General features: G+C 40.2%; 2 protein-coding genes and 1 pseudogene across 2 annotated transcripts in view; 2 read left to right on the forward strand and 1 right to left on the reverse strand.

Moving 5' to 3' along the window:
- The window catches only part of Slc6a20 (solute carrier family 6 member 20), an 88,460-nt gene extending 87,078 nt beyond the window's left edge, over positions 1–1,382 (forward strand). Inside the window, exon 11 of the mRNA XM_052186866.1 lies at positions 42–1,382. Within this exon, the coding sequence (XP_052042826.1) occupies positions 42–191 (150 nt within the window). The 3' untranslated portion in view covers positions 192–1,382. The remainder of the gene's footprint in view (positions 1–41) is intronic.
- Positions 1,383–4,949: 3,567 nt separating this feature from the next.
- Positions 4,950–17,440, reverse strand: part of Sacm1l (SAC1 like phosphatidylinositide phosphatase) — a 65,422-nt gene continuing 52,931 nt past the window's right edge. Inside the window, exons 14-20 of the mRNA XM_052186867.1 lie at positions 16,372–16,510; positions 13,578–13,647; positions 13,391–13,463; positions 12,341–12,434; positions 12,117–12,209; positions 11,410–11,467; positions 4,950–6,745 (exon numbers count right to left, since the gene is read on the reverse strand). Of these exons, the coding sequence (XP_052042827.1) occupies positions 6,609–6,745; positions 11,410–11,467; positions 12,117–12,209; positions 12,341–12,434; positions 13,391–13,463; positions 13,578–13,647; positions 16,372–16,510 (664 nt within the window). The 3' untranslated portion in view covers positions 4,950–6,608. The remainder of the gene's footprint in view (positions 6,746–11,409; positions 11,468–12,116; positions 12,210–12,340; positions 12,435–13,390; positions 13,464–13,577; positions 13,648–16,371; positions 16,511–17,440) is intronic.
- On the forward strand, positions 8,224–9,589 carry LOC127690231 (uncharacterized protein C3orf38 homolog; annotated as a pseudogene).

Consider the following 17,440-nt stretch of genomic DNA (forward strand, 5'->3'; position numbering starts at 1 on the left):
GTCTTAGACTAGTGAAGGCTTCTTCTGTCTCTTTTTTGCAGGGCCATGTGGTGATTAAGGATTACCCTACATATGCACTAGCTGTTATTGGGCTTCTGGTAGCCTCCTCTACCATGTGCATCCCTCTGGTAGCCCTGGGAACTTTGGTCACACGCCACTTCAAGAGCAGAAAAGAGTTTCCTGTGGCCTGAGAACGGAGGGTCCGGCAGACTTCCTGTCAGCCACTCCCTGTTTCACAGCTACTCCCTATACATTCAGCAGTGGAAGTTCTACAACTGCTTTTTAAAGTCACATGTATTTTCTGCTTCCTGAATCTGCAAAGAATATTTAATTCTCTGTATTAAATTGTAGGCTGACAGAAACCTAACTGACCATAAATACTTAGGCTTTTACTCTTTTGTTTTTAAGACAAGGTTTCCCTGTGTGGCCCTGGCTGTCCTGGAACTCACTCTTTAGATCAGACTGACCTTGAACTCCGATCTACCTGCATCCCAAATGCTGGGAATAAAGGTGTGTACCACTACCTCCCAGCAACTTTGACTCTTTCTCTTCCATAATGTATATACTTTTGTTGCTAGAATTTATACCCTTTTGTATTATATATTCAGCTCATAATAGATATAATTTTTGATCATTTTGACCTTTAGCTTTTATTCTTTACATACCACCATTACAGTCATGATAGACCACAAACTTACCTCTAACATTGCTTTTTTGGTTGAGGCAGTCTTGGTATATATGGACCCAGGTGCTAGGCTAGAATCTGTGACCTTCTAGCCACAACAGGTCACGTACCACCAGGCCAGGTATATATTTTTTATAACAGTAATTCTTCTTGTTTGAACCATTCCTTTGCAGAGACAATGCCAGCCTGGGTTCAAACACATTCTTACTTGACCCCTCCAGTATTTCTTGAAAGGTATTTTAATGATTTTTTTCTCTTTTTCTTGTCTAGCAAAGTGTTTTACTTCATCACTGAAGTGAAACTTTACAGCATATTATATTCTTGACTGGCAGGTTTCTTTCTTTTAGCAGTTTGAATGTACTGATAAATCTATTTGTTATAATCTAATGATATCCCTTTATATGTGACTAGACTCTTGCTTGTAGAGAAGGAGCTATAGATCAAACAATACAAAAAACAGAAGTGTAGGATGAAAACTTGGAGTGCTAGATGCAACACAATAAACTGCATTAGGACTTTTTTTTTTTAACTAAATCTGATTTTGCTGTTAACAAAAACGGTGTGGGATGATGTATTAATCTGCTCTGGTGTACTACACATTTACTACGTATCCTCTCATAACTATGCTGTGAACCTCAAATACATTTTATTAAAGTGTGAGGACCACTTTCCTCCCAGAGCCAGCCTGAGGGTTATGTGTAGCCTTCTTTCCTTCATTGGACACTGGCTTTAAAGGTTGATGATAGTGATTGATTCTGTGTTAGAAGACTAAGACTTTGCAGCCTTCAACTTCACAGGAGACCAAGTTTGTGCAATCTGGTTCTTGCTGACAAGATACCCACGTGTTACAGAGTGGTGGCTGTCAGAGAAGTTTAAGTTTTTGGGTATATGAGGTGATACATGAAGATGGCAGGAGCAAATTCAACCTTACAGTTACCTACCCACCTAGCTGACAGTTACCAGGTTGTCATACCTGGATCTAGCTGGGATTCTTCGAGCACACACACAGTGTGTGTGCACAGTTCAACTCTCAATTGAGAATCAGCTCTTGATTTTCAACCTGAAGGCCAGAGTACTACTCACACTTCTCTAGCCTTGTCCAGGAAAACCGTGTCATTTCTGAGCATAGGCTTCTCTCTCAACTTTCTGTCAGGACAACTGAATGTCTCAAGAGAAGTTATCATCACTGTTGTAAGAGCCAAAGTATAGCTAGAGAGCAGAGCCGCAGCCAACTCTGCAGGGTACATAAGAAGGCGGAAAAATAAATCTTATAAATTAAAAACAAAAAAAACCCCAACAGTTGTTGAGATGTAGGGATCACTTGACATCAAATAGCAGGCTGGTCTCTCAGTCTAGTATCCAAAATTGACTATGGATAGAACGAGACCTGAAAGTGACAACTGTCAAAACTTGTCTTTGGAAGCAAGCACAGAAGGTACTAGGACAGCAATATGGTTATTCACTTTATCTGAACAGGAGGACCAGCTACAAACAACAAATCATTCTCGTCTAGAACACAAAAATTTCAATTCATAGGAAATAAGTAAAAGACCACAACAGGCTCCAAACTACTGACAATTAAATTCAAAACTATAAAAAGATGTTCAGTGCTCAAAGAAATGCCAGAACAAAATGCTATTTCACACTGCACTGTCAAAAACTGTACTGTGACAGTATCCCAGCATGCACTTGTGTTACATGCACTATAACACAAGCAACCATGAAGAGAGATAATTCTAGATATAACCACTGATGAAGACTGAGTTCAAAGAATGCATAAAGATACACACATATAAAATTTTATAAAACTCAAAACCACCACCACCAAGGTGAAAACAGGCATGCTGGGACTGGTGTATTATCCCAGCACTTAGAGGGTAGAGGTCTGGAGACCATCTGGGCTATATAGTTAAACACTGTCTTAGAACAACTACAAAAGGAGAAAAGGGGGAAGCTGGAGAGAGCTCAGTGAGTCACAACACGCACTGTGCAAGCATGAGGACCAAAGACAACCCCAGTGGCCCTGAAAAAAACCAGGTTGGACATGCATGTGACTTGTCACTCCACGAAGACCCTGTCTCAGAGGAATAAGGTGATTGCAGACCACCTAACATCCTTCTCTGACCTCTGTACACATATAAGGTATATGCACAAGTATGCAGACACACATGTGCATGTGCAAGAGTTAGATGACTCAGTTTAGGAGTACATGCTACTTTTGCAGTGGACCTAGAGTCAATTCCCAGCACCTGCATGGTAGTGACAACTGCCCTTACTCCACATGTCCTCACTCCATCATACTCCTGGCCTCTGTAGGCACCAGGCATACAGGCAACACACAAAATAAAAATCTTGGGAGGGAGGGAAGAACACTAGTGCTAATCTCACTGAGAAGACCAAAATCAAGGTTAGCAACACATGGCGAACCTGCACCACCTTTGTCCAGTCTTTCTCCTTCCCTTACCTGCTGCCAAGTATTAAACCAGCTCACCTTTGGCCTGGTTCCACATCCTCTAAGAAGCCCCAATCCCCTTCCTCTACCTCCCTGGTGTTCCCTACTAGCCACAAGAGATCTACTTCCTGTACCTCCCAAAAGGTCCCCATCTCCTGGTACTGATGCTTTTGTGTATCTCTTCCCCTTGAACGAGCTATAGCCACTGACTTCTAGTGCGAAGGATACAGTCAAAGTGACGCAGACTCAATATTGCTGGCTGTGACAAAATTATAGTCTGAAGAGAATGAATAGCTTCAGTCCAGAGTCAGTGTGGATGGTCAACCCAACAAGCTGGAAGGAACTGAATCTTGCCAACACTGACAGTTGTTTTGAGAGGGGACCCTGCCTGCTTCCAGTAGAGTCCTTGTGGAATGCTCTGAATCAGAGAAAACAGACAATAATACAAGCAAACACAGGCAGCTTCAAGCTCTAAATGTGGAAACAACTTGTTACAGTGAAGAGTTAACTAACAGGGAGAGGCCATCAGAGCTGGTCTACTCTCATAGTGGACAAACAATACATTCAAGTTACCTACCACATTTTGCTGAAATTCCTCCACTAGGCACTTCATGAGACAACCCCAGCGACATTCATTCATGAATGAATGAAATGAATTAAGGAAATATGGAAAGTAATCTTTTTGTTTTATTTTTCGAGACAGGATTTCTCTGTGTAGCCCTGGCTGTCCAGGAACTCACTTTGGAGACCAGGCTGGCCTCAAACTCAGAAATCCACCTCCCAAGTGCTGGGATTAAAGGCGTGTGCCAGCACCACCCAAGGAAATTAATCTTTAAAGCACACACACACACACACACACACACACAAGTAAATGTGAAAACACTGTACTTATGTACAAAGCACACACACACACCGGTATGTAAACATATGATGTACATGAGTGTATGAACTTGGATGCCATTATCCAGGAATTTCATCTCACTTCACACATCGGCAAGGGCCTCCTGCCACGAGCTGTTCACACAGTGTGTCACTCAGGCTCACACCTTTCCATGTAGCTGGCTCCAAGCTTACTATGGAGCTGAGGATGGTCTTGAGTGGATTCTCTGCTCCTTCCCAAGTGCTGAGATTACAAGTGTGGGCCATCGTGCCAGGTTTACAGAGTGCTGGGGATCATGCTTGGGTTTTGTGCATGCTAGGTAAGTGTTCTAACAGTGCTACATCCATCCTCAGCCTTCCCTGAACATGCTCTCCACTACATACTGTTTTCCCATTCATCGGCTGCAGTCTGTACCGATTATCCACCCATGCTTCCTTATCACCCTGCAACCTATATCTCTTTGAAACAAATTATAATTCAGAAGTACAGATTTTTTTAAGGATATATTAAACATCGCTAAATGTTATAAGTAAATGTTGCCCTAGCCTTATTTATAAAAAAAAACAAAGCAATAAAAAGTGTCTAAGATGATTATGGGAAAACAGTTTAGAAGCTATTGATCAGCTGGGCGGTGGTGGTGCATGCCTGTAATCCCAGCACTCTGGGAGGCAGAGGCAGGCGGATTTCTGAGTTTGAGGCCAGCCTGGTCTATAGAGTGAGTTCCAGGACAGCCAGGGCTATACAGAGAAACCCTGTCTTGAAAAAAAACAAATCCAAAAAAACCCCAAAAAACCCACAAAACAAAACAAAACAAAACAAAAACTATTGATCTTGTTTACTTATGGTGACTAGTATTTCTATAATGATCAAGCATTGCTTTAAGATTAAAAAAATACCCATGATAAAACCAGAGAAGCAATACCAACAGCGGATAGAAAGAATATGGCCTTTTATTTCTGCATATGGATGTACAGTAAATGAGTTGAACAGGATCACCGCAGGGCTCTCGAACACTGGACACCTGCAGCCTAACCCTCTGACATTAGTCTTTGCAAAGCAGCCAAATTAGGAGCTCAGATTTGGTGTTTGCTGTAGCTATTGACATGAAGTGCTTACTGTAAAATGCCCAGTAGCTTTTGAATAATATAGTACAGTAGACAGGACTGGGCTTCAATGTTCCATCTTTGGAACAAACTATGCTTATTTACATGTCAGAACAGGTGGCTCTATTTACTTACCCTATTGTTTTAATGACTGATTTTAAGCTACACAGGATTTTCCCAGAGTTTCTAAAAGCAATAATTCTTATTGTTTATAAAAGATAACATTGAAAAAAGGTACTGTTAAAGGCGCTTTTAGAAATATTTAAGGATAACATAAGGTACTATTTGAAAAAAACTCTACATATTTTAGAGCAAAACACTGATGTACCATAGCAGTGTTTAACTGAATTGTTTAAGATAGTGCAATGATACTACCTTATATACTGTTCTAATATCTAAACCTCATAATTACAGTTTTAATACATAACCTGCCTTATAACTATGCACAGCTTCTGAAGCATAGGTTTCAGTCTGTTTTATGCATAAATTAAAGTTGGTCCTTGATTTGGAGAACTATGGCTACCTGGGAGCACTAAATTTCAGACACTTATTGACAACCAACATAAACCTTGACAGGGTGATAAAGCCAGAGTGCCATGCATGAAAAAATCAACTGCTGCCCAGTGAGAATCAAATCATACAAGGCCTTCTCTGAGGCCTGCATGTCTCAATGAGTAACCAAGAACAATCATAAAAAAAAATCCTACAAGCTATGAGAGGAAGCAGCTGGCCAGTCTAGTGCATTTCCCATGATGGAGCAGTTCTTAAAAAGAGGCTGCTTTGGACCTTCAGCATAAGAGACAGACTTTACATTCTTTGATTTCATTTATACCTTTTAAAAAAGATAAAACAGATCTGAACTTTTCCTGACATTTAAGCTGCTAGGGCACTACAGCATTTCAAGTTGGCTGAAGCCAAGACGCAGCTACAAGAAACTCCAATGACTCTAGATCCCATTCTCCTCTCCCTTACTGGGAAATTACAATTTAGCAAACTACTTGACCTTTAAGAGAAATTCTATAAGATAGTAGAATTAGCATATTATTAAACTCTTAAGAAAAGCCCAAAGATACATGAAAAATATGCTTGTTAACAGTGACTGCTTTACAATGGCAATAATGAAACAGAGCTAGAAAAATAATTTGTTTTAAATAATGAAAGAAGTTAAATTTTTTAAAATATATTACTTATCTGTGAACTTCTGACTTGACAGTGAATAGATTTCTTCTGTTCTGTGAGCTGAATTTAAGCTACATTTTAATTATACTATAGCTTCAAATTATAAATATAGCCATCCCAAGAGTAAGGAGATCATCAGAGCAATAATTTCAGATCAGTTCTAAGTCATCCCCAGCCCAAACCACAAGAGGTACTTTTGGAGAAAGGCTTTAAGAGGACCTTGGGGCTCATGTGGAAAGCAGGTCAGTAAAGACTCCAGTTCTGCATCATGGGGTCTTCCAAGCCAAGCCGCTTTCCACAAACACAAATTCAGTCTATCTTTTCTTTCTGGACCAGTCTGGGAGCATCAACAAAATCTTTGCCGTTGTAAAGAATAATAAAAAATGTTCCAATGCTTGCAACTCCCCAGAAGAGGACATATGCCAGTGTTTCTGTCCAAGTGTCACCTGTTGGTATTAAAAACAAAGACAATACATCATTTGTTGATGCCAGATATAGTGGTCAGCTGTACAGCACAATTTCACACTGAAGGTTATTAGCATGCCCACGGGAAACATCCAACATCTTAGGTTTAAATCAGGTGTCTCCCTCCTGCAGGCTCAAGAAACCATCAGCTGTGGGACCCTAAGAACTTGTTGCCTCTGTGACAAGTTCCTAGCAATACTGAGGCAACTGAGAGAGGCCACACTGTGGGAACTGGACCACTCTCAAACTACCACACAAATCATCATTATCACTGAGATTAAATGCTTTACTAGCACAAGAAATTACTACTAACAGTTTAATCATAGTTCAACGATCAATGCAATATTAGCAAAATACCAATTCAAAACACACTTTAAAGAATGTATACTTTTAAACTCAACTGTATAAATCATAATATATTGCAACAGCATTTAAACAACTGTGCTGGTTGAGTTTACAAAGGTTAGCAGCACCCATGAAACAAAAACCTAATTCGTTTTTCTCTTTGAAGAGCTAAGCCTTGGCTTGGCATGTCCTCCTGCATCATCTCAGGGTGGAGAAACACATGCAGAGCCAAACAGCCAATAGGATCATTCAAGGAAAGGAAGCCAAACCACATCAGAGGTTGTGATGCGTCTATGTTCCCTCTTGAAAAACACAGCAAGGGCTGGAATCAGTAATCCCTATCCGCATGCATTACCTGATAGGACACTATCCATAGCATTCAGTATTATTTTTACTCAAAATTATTCCTAAATTTGCAATATTATCAGTTTTTAAAGCTTTTGAGTTTTTAAAGTTGTTATTCAGAGGCAACTTATTGTTTGGGGAGTTGTCCTGGTTTGATTTCTTTTTTTTTTTTTAAAGATTTATTTATTATATGTAAGAACACTGTAGCTGTCTTCAGATACACCAGAAGAGGGTGTCAGATCTCATTGTGGGTGGTTGTGACACCATGTGGTTGCTGGGATTTGAACTCAGGACTTCTAGAAGAGCAGTCGGTGCTCTTACCCGCTGAACCATCTCTCCAGCCCCCTAGTTTGATTTCTATTGCAGTGATAAACATTATAACCAAAAGCCACTTGGGAAAGGAAACATTATCTGGCCTCTAGTTTATCACTGCAGGAAGCAAAGGCAGAAACTGAGAGGCAAGAACTGAAGCAGAGAGCAGGGAGGAATGCTCCTTAATGGACTGCTCTCCATGGCTTGCTAGTTTGCATTATTACATAATCCAGGAGCACTTGCTCAGGGGTGGTGCTGTCTGCCCACAGTGTGCCAGGCCATTCCTCATCAATCATTAATCCAAAAAATGCCCACACAGACTTGCCTACAGGAAAATCTTGTGGAGGCATATTTTCAAAGGAAGGAAGTTCCCTCTTCCCAAAAGATTTCAGCTTGGGTCAAGTTAGGGGAAAAACCAACCAACCAGCTAGAACAGAACTGAAGCAGGACCTCAAGCATGCCTAGCAAGCATGCACTTCTTCTGACCAAGAAAGGCGCTTCCTATAAGCTACTGGAGACTCCCCAGAGGAACCCTCTACTCACTCAGGCCTTATCCCTGCAGAAGCTCTTTAACCTATGGGGAGCACAGAAAACCAAAAACACCCATACAACAGGGAGTGGCTCCCAGGGAACAAGCAGCCACTGTTCAGTGGTTAAGTCCCAAGTCAAAGAACCAGGAAGTGATTGAAACTGGTCACTGGCCTCGGAGTAACTAGCACATGCTGCCTGGATTTGTCCTTTTCCCTTCCTGCCATAAAACCTGACACTCATAACTATACTGCAAGCAGTTCCTATTTCCTTTTCTGTTTTTACTGTAGGTAAAAATGGGTTCTCAAGTTTTAGAAGGTCAAGGGTATACTACTTAGACTACACGAAATAAAGACAATACTGGCCAGTGTGTGTTGCCAAGTGAGGGTGACACTGCTGGCGTTGTCCTCTGCCCCCTTCCCTGTGGGCAAGAGGTCGGGGCTCAGTCACTCCTCCTTTTTTAGGGCAGTCAAAACCTACTGGGCATGCTGGACAATGACGAGATCAAGGCCCTTTGCAACACTGTCACCAACCGCCTGGTGCAGCCTGTGGACCACCAAGATGCTCTTCATGCAATATTAGTGTATAGCCAAAATGTAGAACTTCTGAGGCGCAAAGAGAAGTCATATTTAAGTATTTGACAACACAAGGGGTGGTTGTAGCTCCAACTACTGAAAAACACAATCTTATTCAATCTGCAAAAGATTACTGGGAAGAAAAGTCACCACAACTGAAGGAAACAGCAGAGCCAGTTACAAAGACGGAGGCCATTCAGCAATTCTAGCAGCTGGCCAAGGAAGATAAAGAAGCTGAAAAGGCAGATTTTCATCACTTAGGAGAAGAATTCTTTCACTGGTTCTTTGAATTTCTTAATTTTCAGAATCCTTTCCTGGGACCACCTCAAGATGAATGTGGCCCACAGCACTTCCAGCATGAGGTCAAGCTTAGGTTTTGTTATAACACTTCAGAACAAAACATGACAGACTACCACAGAGCAGAAATTGTGAGCCTTCGATTACTGCCATTAGCGAAAGACTAATTTCTTTTTCTCAGCCTGAGAATCATTGGAGGAAGTTCCCTTGCTCCTGGATTATCACTGAAACCATCAGTAACATTTGAACAGAGTGATCTGGAGGCCTTTCATAACATAATCACTTTGTGTAATAGCCCTGAAGTAAGATCTAAGGTAAGGCAGATATTGGATAGTGGGACAGGAGACCAGGTTTTACATAGAGGAGATGAGGCATTGTTGAACAAAAAGGGAAATGAATTTGCCTAATCCTCTAAAGCACTAAGCACTGTACCTCAGCCTGACCCTCTAAGGCACTGAGCACTCACTGTACCTCAGCCTGAAGAAGCTGCAGACACCCAACAGTGGCCATCTCTTAAGCCACTGCAGATGTGAGAATTGACATATTTTAGTTGAAATACCTTTTGGACTACAGACTAATATGAATACTTGCCTATTTCTACCTGAGTTATAGCTAATGTTCTAGCTTATTGTGGTCCACCAAATAAATCCCACTTAGATGTTGTTAAAAAAAAAAAAGACAATACTGTCTCCAGTCTGGCTCTTTGTACATGATTGCTAACTAGGATGCTTTTCTCCTCTACTCAACATTGTAGTATTTTATCAAACCATGTAGTGATTGTTTACAGTGCTAAACTCTGATGAGGGTGGAGAAGTATGGCACTGAGCCTGTTAAGAAGTGCAGGCTGACGATAGTAGAGACGAGGATGGCAGTGGTATGATGCCAATCCTTAACTCAGAAAACCCTGAGTGCTTACTGTAAGCCCAGACACAGCAGACAAAACAATGAACAGAATAGTCTCTGCCTCAAAAATCTGATGAGTGGATGGTAAAGACAAGTGAAAAATCACCCTATGCAGAAAAGTACATATCGGTCACAGAAGGGGTTCTACCTCTAAAAAAATAAACCTCTGAGTTCAACGGGAAGCATGCGGATGGCGAGCACAGGGAGTGCGATGGAAAGCCACAGTGAGATTTACATGGAGGAACAAAAGGGTGCATGAGTTAGGGAGGAGCACCTGCAGGGACCACCAACATGGTGCTTTACAAAGACGTTTCAGGACAGCCAGGGCTAACCAGAGACAAAACAAACATCAAAATATTATGTATGGGGCCAGAAAACTGCTCAGCGGGTAAAGGCACTTGTCACACAGGCATGGCAATCAGAGTTTGATCCCTAGAACCCACTGTGCAAGGAGAGAACCAACTCTGCAAAAGTTGTTCTCCGACCTCTACATATGCACCACTGCAGACATTGCCTTACACAAGCAATATACTCATGCACATACAAATAATAATTAATGAAAAATATTATGAAAAGTTAGCTTGTTTATATCAGGCAGAATGACAACTTTCCTTTCGTTTTGCCTAATTATGTTCTCTATTATATATTATTTTGGTAACAAGAAAAAAAATTATAAAAACCTTAAGTTAAAAAACAGGGCCAGCCAGATGGCTTAGTAGCTAAAGGTACTTGTTTTGCAAGCCTGGTAACCTGAGTTTGACCCCTGTATGTCAAAAATAGGAGAACTAAATCCACAAAGTTGCCCTCTAACCTCAATATGCACTCCCCTCAAGGGATAATAGTAATTAAAGGTGCTGGGGGAAGCAAGGGAGAAGAAGAATCACTAAAACACTGAGAGTGCCATAATGATATCAAATAGCCTGTATGTTAATTTAAAATAAAAATAACAAAGAAAATGAGATTCTAAACAAAGAATCACCACTACCACTAATAATAACAAGTACAGCAACAACAGAAACCTAGTAGGAATCAGTGATGTGTCTTAGTGTACAGTGATGCCTAGCATTCACTACACACATACATACAAAATAAAACCCAATTATCATTAAACTTAGTAAGTAATCATCTAGTGCCAATTACATTATATAAAGGTCAGCACTGTGGGACACACCCTTAATCACAGCACTCAGGGGCAGAGGTGGGCAGATTTTTTTTTTTAGTTCAAGACCAGCTTGATCTACATAGAGAATTCCAAGCCAGATAGAGATAAACAGTAAGACCCCATATCAAAAGGAAAAAGGAAAAAACAAAAACAGAATATGAAACAAGAGTCTACTTACCAGCCATAAGCAAACAGATGATGCACATTGAAAAGGCAACAACCATAATGATAGGCAACTGAAAAATAAAATTGAAAGGCACAGCTGTTAGGAAAAATCACTCCATCATCCATTCAGCCTGGAAAAGTGCAAACTGCTGCAGGTCCATACACACAATGTTTTCCCCCTTGGGGGTTGCGGGGAGCTTCCATTTTTAAACCAAACACCACTATTTATTGCTTCAATCACGGTGACAAAAATCTTCATACTGGTAAAGTTATGAGATCTAAGGAAGGATGCTTCTGCTCCAAACTTAGCCAAATACTGTAAAGGACAACAGACCTCTCTCCCCTCCAGGGCACTGTGCCATCTGGTATAAGGCTCTAGAGAAGCTGCAAAGTCTTGTGAATACAGGAGAAAAGAGAAGCAAAGTATCCCAGACACACTTTGCCTTTCATTTACAAATTTATCTCTAGCAATTCCCAGATCACAAGAGGATTGAAGTTCCGAAAAAAGAACTGTGTTCGTTCACAAAAAGGCCATATGGTAGAGTATTGAAGGAAAGCAGACATACAGAGTTATTGTTTTCTGCCCTCCAGTTTTCTCTTCAGGAGGGAAATGTAAGTATATATTCCATTTAAAGCAGCACGCAATGTTTTCAACAGAGGTGTTTTCTATACCTTTAGACATAAGACTTCCAACCCTAGTAATCATAAAAAGTTTCTTACCGCCAAGAATTTCCAGTCCCTCGGAACACTTAAAGGACTATGAGATTCTAATTCATCCACTGAATAGTTTCCAAGAAATAAGTCTATGGAATCCTAGAAAAATAAGGAAATGAAATTGTGAACTTTCCAAACTTAATTTGACTACATTGAGCAATAATGCAAAGAGATAACCATTCAATGGCAGGCAAACAAACAAACAACACCCCCATCAAGTACAAACTTACTTGTCTAAATCCATCAGAAAAGTTGTTCTTGTAATACCGTAATAATGAGTTGAAGCCATCCATCAAAAGTCCCAACTGAGTTCTTTTTCCAGTTCTGGTTTAAAAAAAGATCCAGCTTTAAATTATATATATTCATAACTATTCATACTAAATTATCAGTTTTATGACCTGTGACTGTTATAGATACTACTCTATGGATGTTCAAGTCTGTCAGATAAAAAGGTATAGTGTTTCCACATACCCTATTCATACCCTCTTATCATTTCTAAGTTACTTATGATATCTAATACAATGCAAATATGAAGCAAATAGATACTATCCTGTATCTGCACATGCCCAGAACAGACACAAATACTTTTTCTGGAACACTTTGGTTCAGCCAACCACTAACCAAAGTAGACACAAGAAAGTGAAACAGTTTTAGCTATAAAAACAAGAACTGTGAAAAGAAGTACAGCCCATGTCAGGAGGTATAAAACAGCACAGCAACTAGGAACCACACTTGCTCCCAGGGAATCTCCAGGGTTACAGAAAACACCCAAAGGCACTGAGAACAAACAAAAGGAGCGGGCACACGTGCAGCTCATAGCCCTATCCCAAACCTGCTGGATCAGATTGGTGACTGAGGTGTAAAGTGATGTCTGAGAAGCACTATAGAGCCCTCAACCCTCTCTACACATCAGACTGCCTAAGAACCCTCCAGTGCCCAAGCTCTGTCTTCAGCGGTCCTGACATGGCAGCTCCAGTGAGGCCCAGGTGCTTGGTTTATAAAACTGTTTCCTAGCCGGGTGGTGGTGGCGCACACCTGTAATCCCAGCACTCTGAGGGACAGAGGCAGGTGGATTTCTGAGTTCCAGGCCAGCCTGGTCTACAGAGTGAGTTTCAGGACAGCCAGGACTACACAGAGAAACCCTGTCTTGAAAAAAAACAATTCCAAAAAAAAAAAAAAAAAAAAAAAAGCTGACCACAGTCCCACAGAACTCCAGAAAGCATTGGGATGGACGGATGGCAAGCCACTGATGTGGAACACAAGTTAAAAGTGCGACTTACCTTGTAAAGTCAGTCTTCAAGGCACCAGTCCCTGCATACTGTTTGGCACAAGCATTGGCATTATCAGCCCAGGCTTTGGGAAAACAAACAAACAAACAGCTGATAATGATTAAGGAGCCAACTAAAGTTTTAATGCAAAATATTAATTTCAAAATTTGAACAACTTTGCTCCTAAGATATTACTTACCATTTTTGTAAATCTTCTCAAATTCATCTTGTTCTTCAAGCTTTTGTCCCACATGCAAAACTCCTAGTCTCTAGAATAAGAATCACATCCATATTTATGAGACTTTAGCAGACCTGACTTAGAAAGAAAAGGCAATAATCCCCAAATCCTATCATAGGGTTCTTTTCCTGTTGGAGCAAAGCACAGGTCCTTAGAGCTCTTGTCCACCCACTACAGACCATAGGAAGCCTCAGAACAACAGGGACAATAGCTAGATGGTACTCAGGAGAAGGAAGAGAAAAGTGAACGATACTTAAGACTGAAGTCATTACTCCCTCCTTCCCTTCCATTCCATTTACCCTCCTCAGATCTTACACCCCAGGCTTCTACATTCAAGTCATGGAAGTCTCTCCACCCCAAGGACTTCTAAAAATCTGATGAGTGCTACCTATCAATTCTTCCCCAAACATGAGGTTATAGACGACACGTGCACACACATGCACACTCGTTTATAAAATTTCAAGGGTTGCTGAGTCTCTAGATCCCCTTTTCTATGGACTCTTTGGGGTCTACCAACCACATATTGGGAAGCCCTGTCCTCGATTTTGTTTCAAGACATCAGCACTCTGAACCACCTTAGATAATACCTCACTGTCTTGATCAGTGTGAGCCAGAATGCCTTCAGTAGCTTTTAGCTGAGCAAAAACTGCCCAGTAGGAGAGTTCCCACAGTAGCTGACGTGACTGCCTCAGACTTCTGCACAACGATGCTCTGAAGCTCATTATGTCCCATCACTGAGTCTACGTGACCGAGTTTACAGAATCTGATTCAGCAGGCTGTCTAATCTGCCATGGACCAAGCCACTCCTAACCTTGTCAACTGAAAATGATAGCTGAGGCATCTTCACTAGACTGATACAACACAGCACAAACTAGAGACTGTTCATTCCTCCTTTAGCACACTTACTTTGTGACTCAGGAAAAATTCATTCTAAAGCAGAAACCAAAATTTCATGAGTATTAGAAAATTGTCATTTTCTGATTTTTGTCCTTTAAATACTTACATATTTTTATCTAGACATTTGAAACATACTTTGTCCCTCAAAACAAATGCCAATGTGATTTAGAAATCTCAGCTTGTCATTCATAATATATATAAAATAATGTCAGAAACTTTAAACTAAGAAGCTAATGTTCCTTGTCAGAACAAGAGATTTAAAAAGAAAAAAAAAACCCATAAAATTTTGTCTCTCTTTTTTTTGTTTTTGAGTCAGGGTCTCATGTAGCCCAGAAAAAAGTTGGTATGGCAGCACAGGTCTGTAATCCCAGAATTCAGGAAGCTGAGGCAGGAGAATCAGGAGTTAGAAGCCTACATGTGCTACAGAGTGACCCTGACCTGGATTCACTTATTCATTGCTGACATCAACATAAACTGACATGGGACCTCTTAGAAAGTAATATATTTATCCTCTTTAATTCTGCAATTCTACTCCTAGAAATTAACCCAACTAAGGTCAGTTTAATTATCAACCTGACTCAATCTATAGTCATTTGGAAAGAGTCTCAAAGAGAGGTTGTTTAGATTAAGATAATCTGTACGGAGATGGTTTTGATTACACTACTGATGTGGGCACCCCAGCTTGAAACACTACTCCTTTGGGTCCTGAACTGTGAAAATAGGGGAAAGTGAGCTGAGCATTAACAAGAATGAAAGCATCCATCCATCCGTCCATCCGTCCACCCGTCCACTCACTCATCCATCCATCCATTCATCCATCCATCCATCCGTCCATCCATCCATCCATTCTCCCTTCCCATATCCCCCTCTGCCCTTGACTGTGGCTATAACTAGCTGCTTTAGGTTCCTGATGCACTGACACCCCCATACTGTATAACAATTTCCTCCATGATAAAACACTCCATTTTGCAGGAAAGTTTCTTATGACTAAGGAAGTAAACAGCTCAATAATGTCAGCATGTCACTGAAACTGACCAGAAACGCTAGGTGTAAACTGGCTGTCCCTCCCCAACTTACATAAATGGTAAGGACTGCTAAGACACCCTCAAAACCATAAGAAGAGACTCTTCAGCCTTTCAAGCTACCTGCAAGTCAGGTAGTATCCCCAGGTTTGCAGCAACATGAGCCATTGCCTGGTGTCAGCGTGGGCTTTCGGTGACAAAGCTGTGTTTATTTCTGCTCCCATAAGTAACCCCTCACTCAGACTCCAGTAACCCCAGTAAACTCAGATTTGCTAAGTTGGACTTCAGTGGTTATCCTTACTTTGTTCTGTTGTGGATTCTCTATCTGGAATGAGTACACATTATGTTCATGTCTCCCCAGGGATACATTCATAAGATACTTCACAGAGATGGACTACGACCTGGAATTGTAAACTAGAATAATCCTTTGCTCCCTAAATTGATTTTGTCAGCTTATTTAATCAAAGTGACTAGAAAGACAACTAAAACCCAAAGGAAAATATTCAAGTTAATAATATTAAAAATAGATACATTCTCTATTGTATTACTTAGAGCCCTCAAATATACTAACATAAATGGTTTAATAAATTATAGTTCAATATATACTATTAAAACTATGATTATATGAATACTAAAGGAAAATGTTGCAGTGAAAACTACAAATGTGCTCTGATGGTAGTTATAGATAACTTTTACACCAATAATGGCAAGGTACAAAAATAAAAAAGTCAGGTTAGAGTATGGGCAATGTGAGTACTTTTTGTTGCTGGTCTTCAAAAGGAAAGGTTCTTTACTTTTTTTTAAGACATTTTTTTTTCCAATAAAGTAATACTCACCTGCAGCTGGGCCTGAAGTGAGCGTCGAGCTAATAAACTCTGTATCACATTCGTTCTGTCTAGACAATCCATGCAGTTGCTACGGAAAACTCCTTCTTGGTTCGTCACCACCTTGCCAGCAGAGTCTACTAAGAAATAACTGAAACACATTTGTGTGAGCACTCCTATACCAAGTGCACTAAACACATCAATGACACTGTTCCTAGTACACAGGTTCATAGGGTGACCTTAGTAAAACACATTAATTACAAGATCAGATGGAGTGAACAGTCAAGTCTTTTTATTTTCTAGACAAAATGGGAATATGAATAGTTCAGTCAATAGTCCCATTTCTAAAACAGGGTTTTATAGAAGTCATCACACATGGAAAAGTGCTGAGAGAATAGTAAAGGGACCTGTTGCTATAAAAACCAACCATATTTCCTAAGGTCCCTTCACCATGATTATTTCACCATGTTCTGACATAAAAATCTCTCTCAGAATCTGAGTTACAAATAAAAATTCTTAGCCCTGACAATCAATAGAATCAGAACCTTCTGAAGCCAAAGTTGGAAAAAGCATTTAAAATGTTTTTTCTCTTTTAAAGTGGATGGCTATACAGAGAAAATAGGAAAAGTACATTTTTTTAAATCTAATTTTCCTCTCCCCTGTTCATTCAAATATGTATATGGTAGCCAAACATGGTGACAAACTCCTGTGATGTTTTTATGTTTTAACAATATCCTCAGATAAAACTATGAACTTAAAAAAAAAAATTGACAACATTCAATTGGTTAAGATCACCCTGACCAACTTTGTATGTATGTATGACTTTGAATAGCACACACACACACACACACACACACACTCTCTCACACTCAGAACAGAGGTACTAGTAAAACTGTTAAGCTGTTCTAAGGTCTGAATGAGAGAAAACATAACATACAAACCAATATCTAGTAAAGTCTGTATGGCTTAGTTTGAAAACTAGAAAGTAAAATTATTCCCCCAAATCCAACAGTTTCATCAAAGAAAAATTGAAATCATCATCTTAGGAAGAAGGGCCTTGAGGAAGGTATTTAGAGAGCCA

Source organism: Apodemus sylvaticus, chromosome 7 (assembly GCF_947179515.1).
Source record: "Apodemus sylvaticus chromosome 7, mApoSyl1.1, whole genome shotgun sequence".
NCBI lineage: Eukaryota > Metazoa > Chordata > Mammalia > Rodentia > Muridae > Apodemus > Apodemus sylvaticus.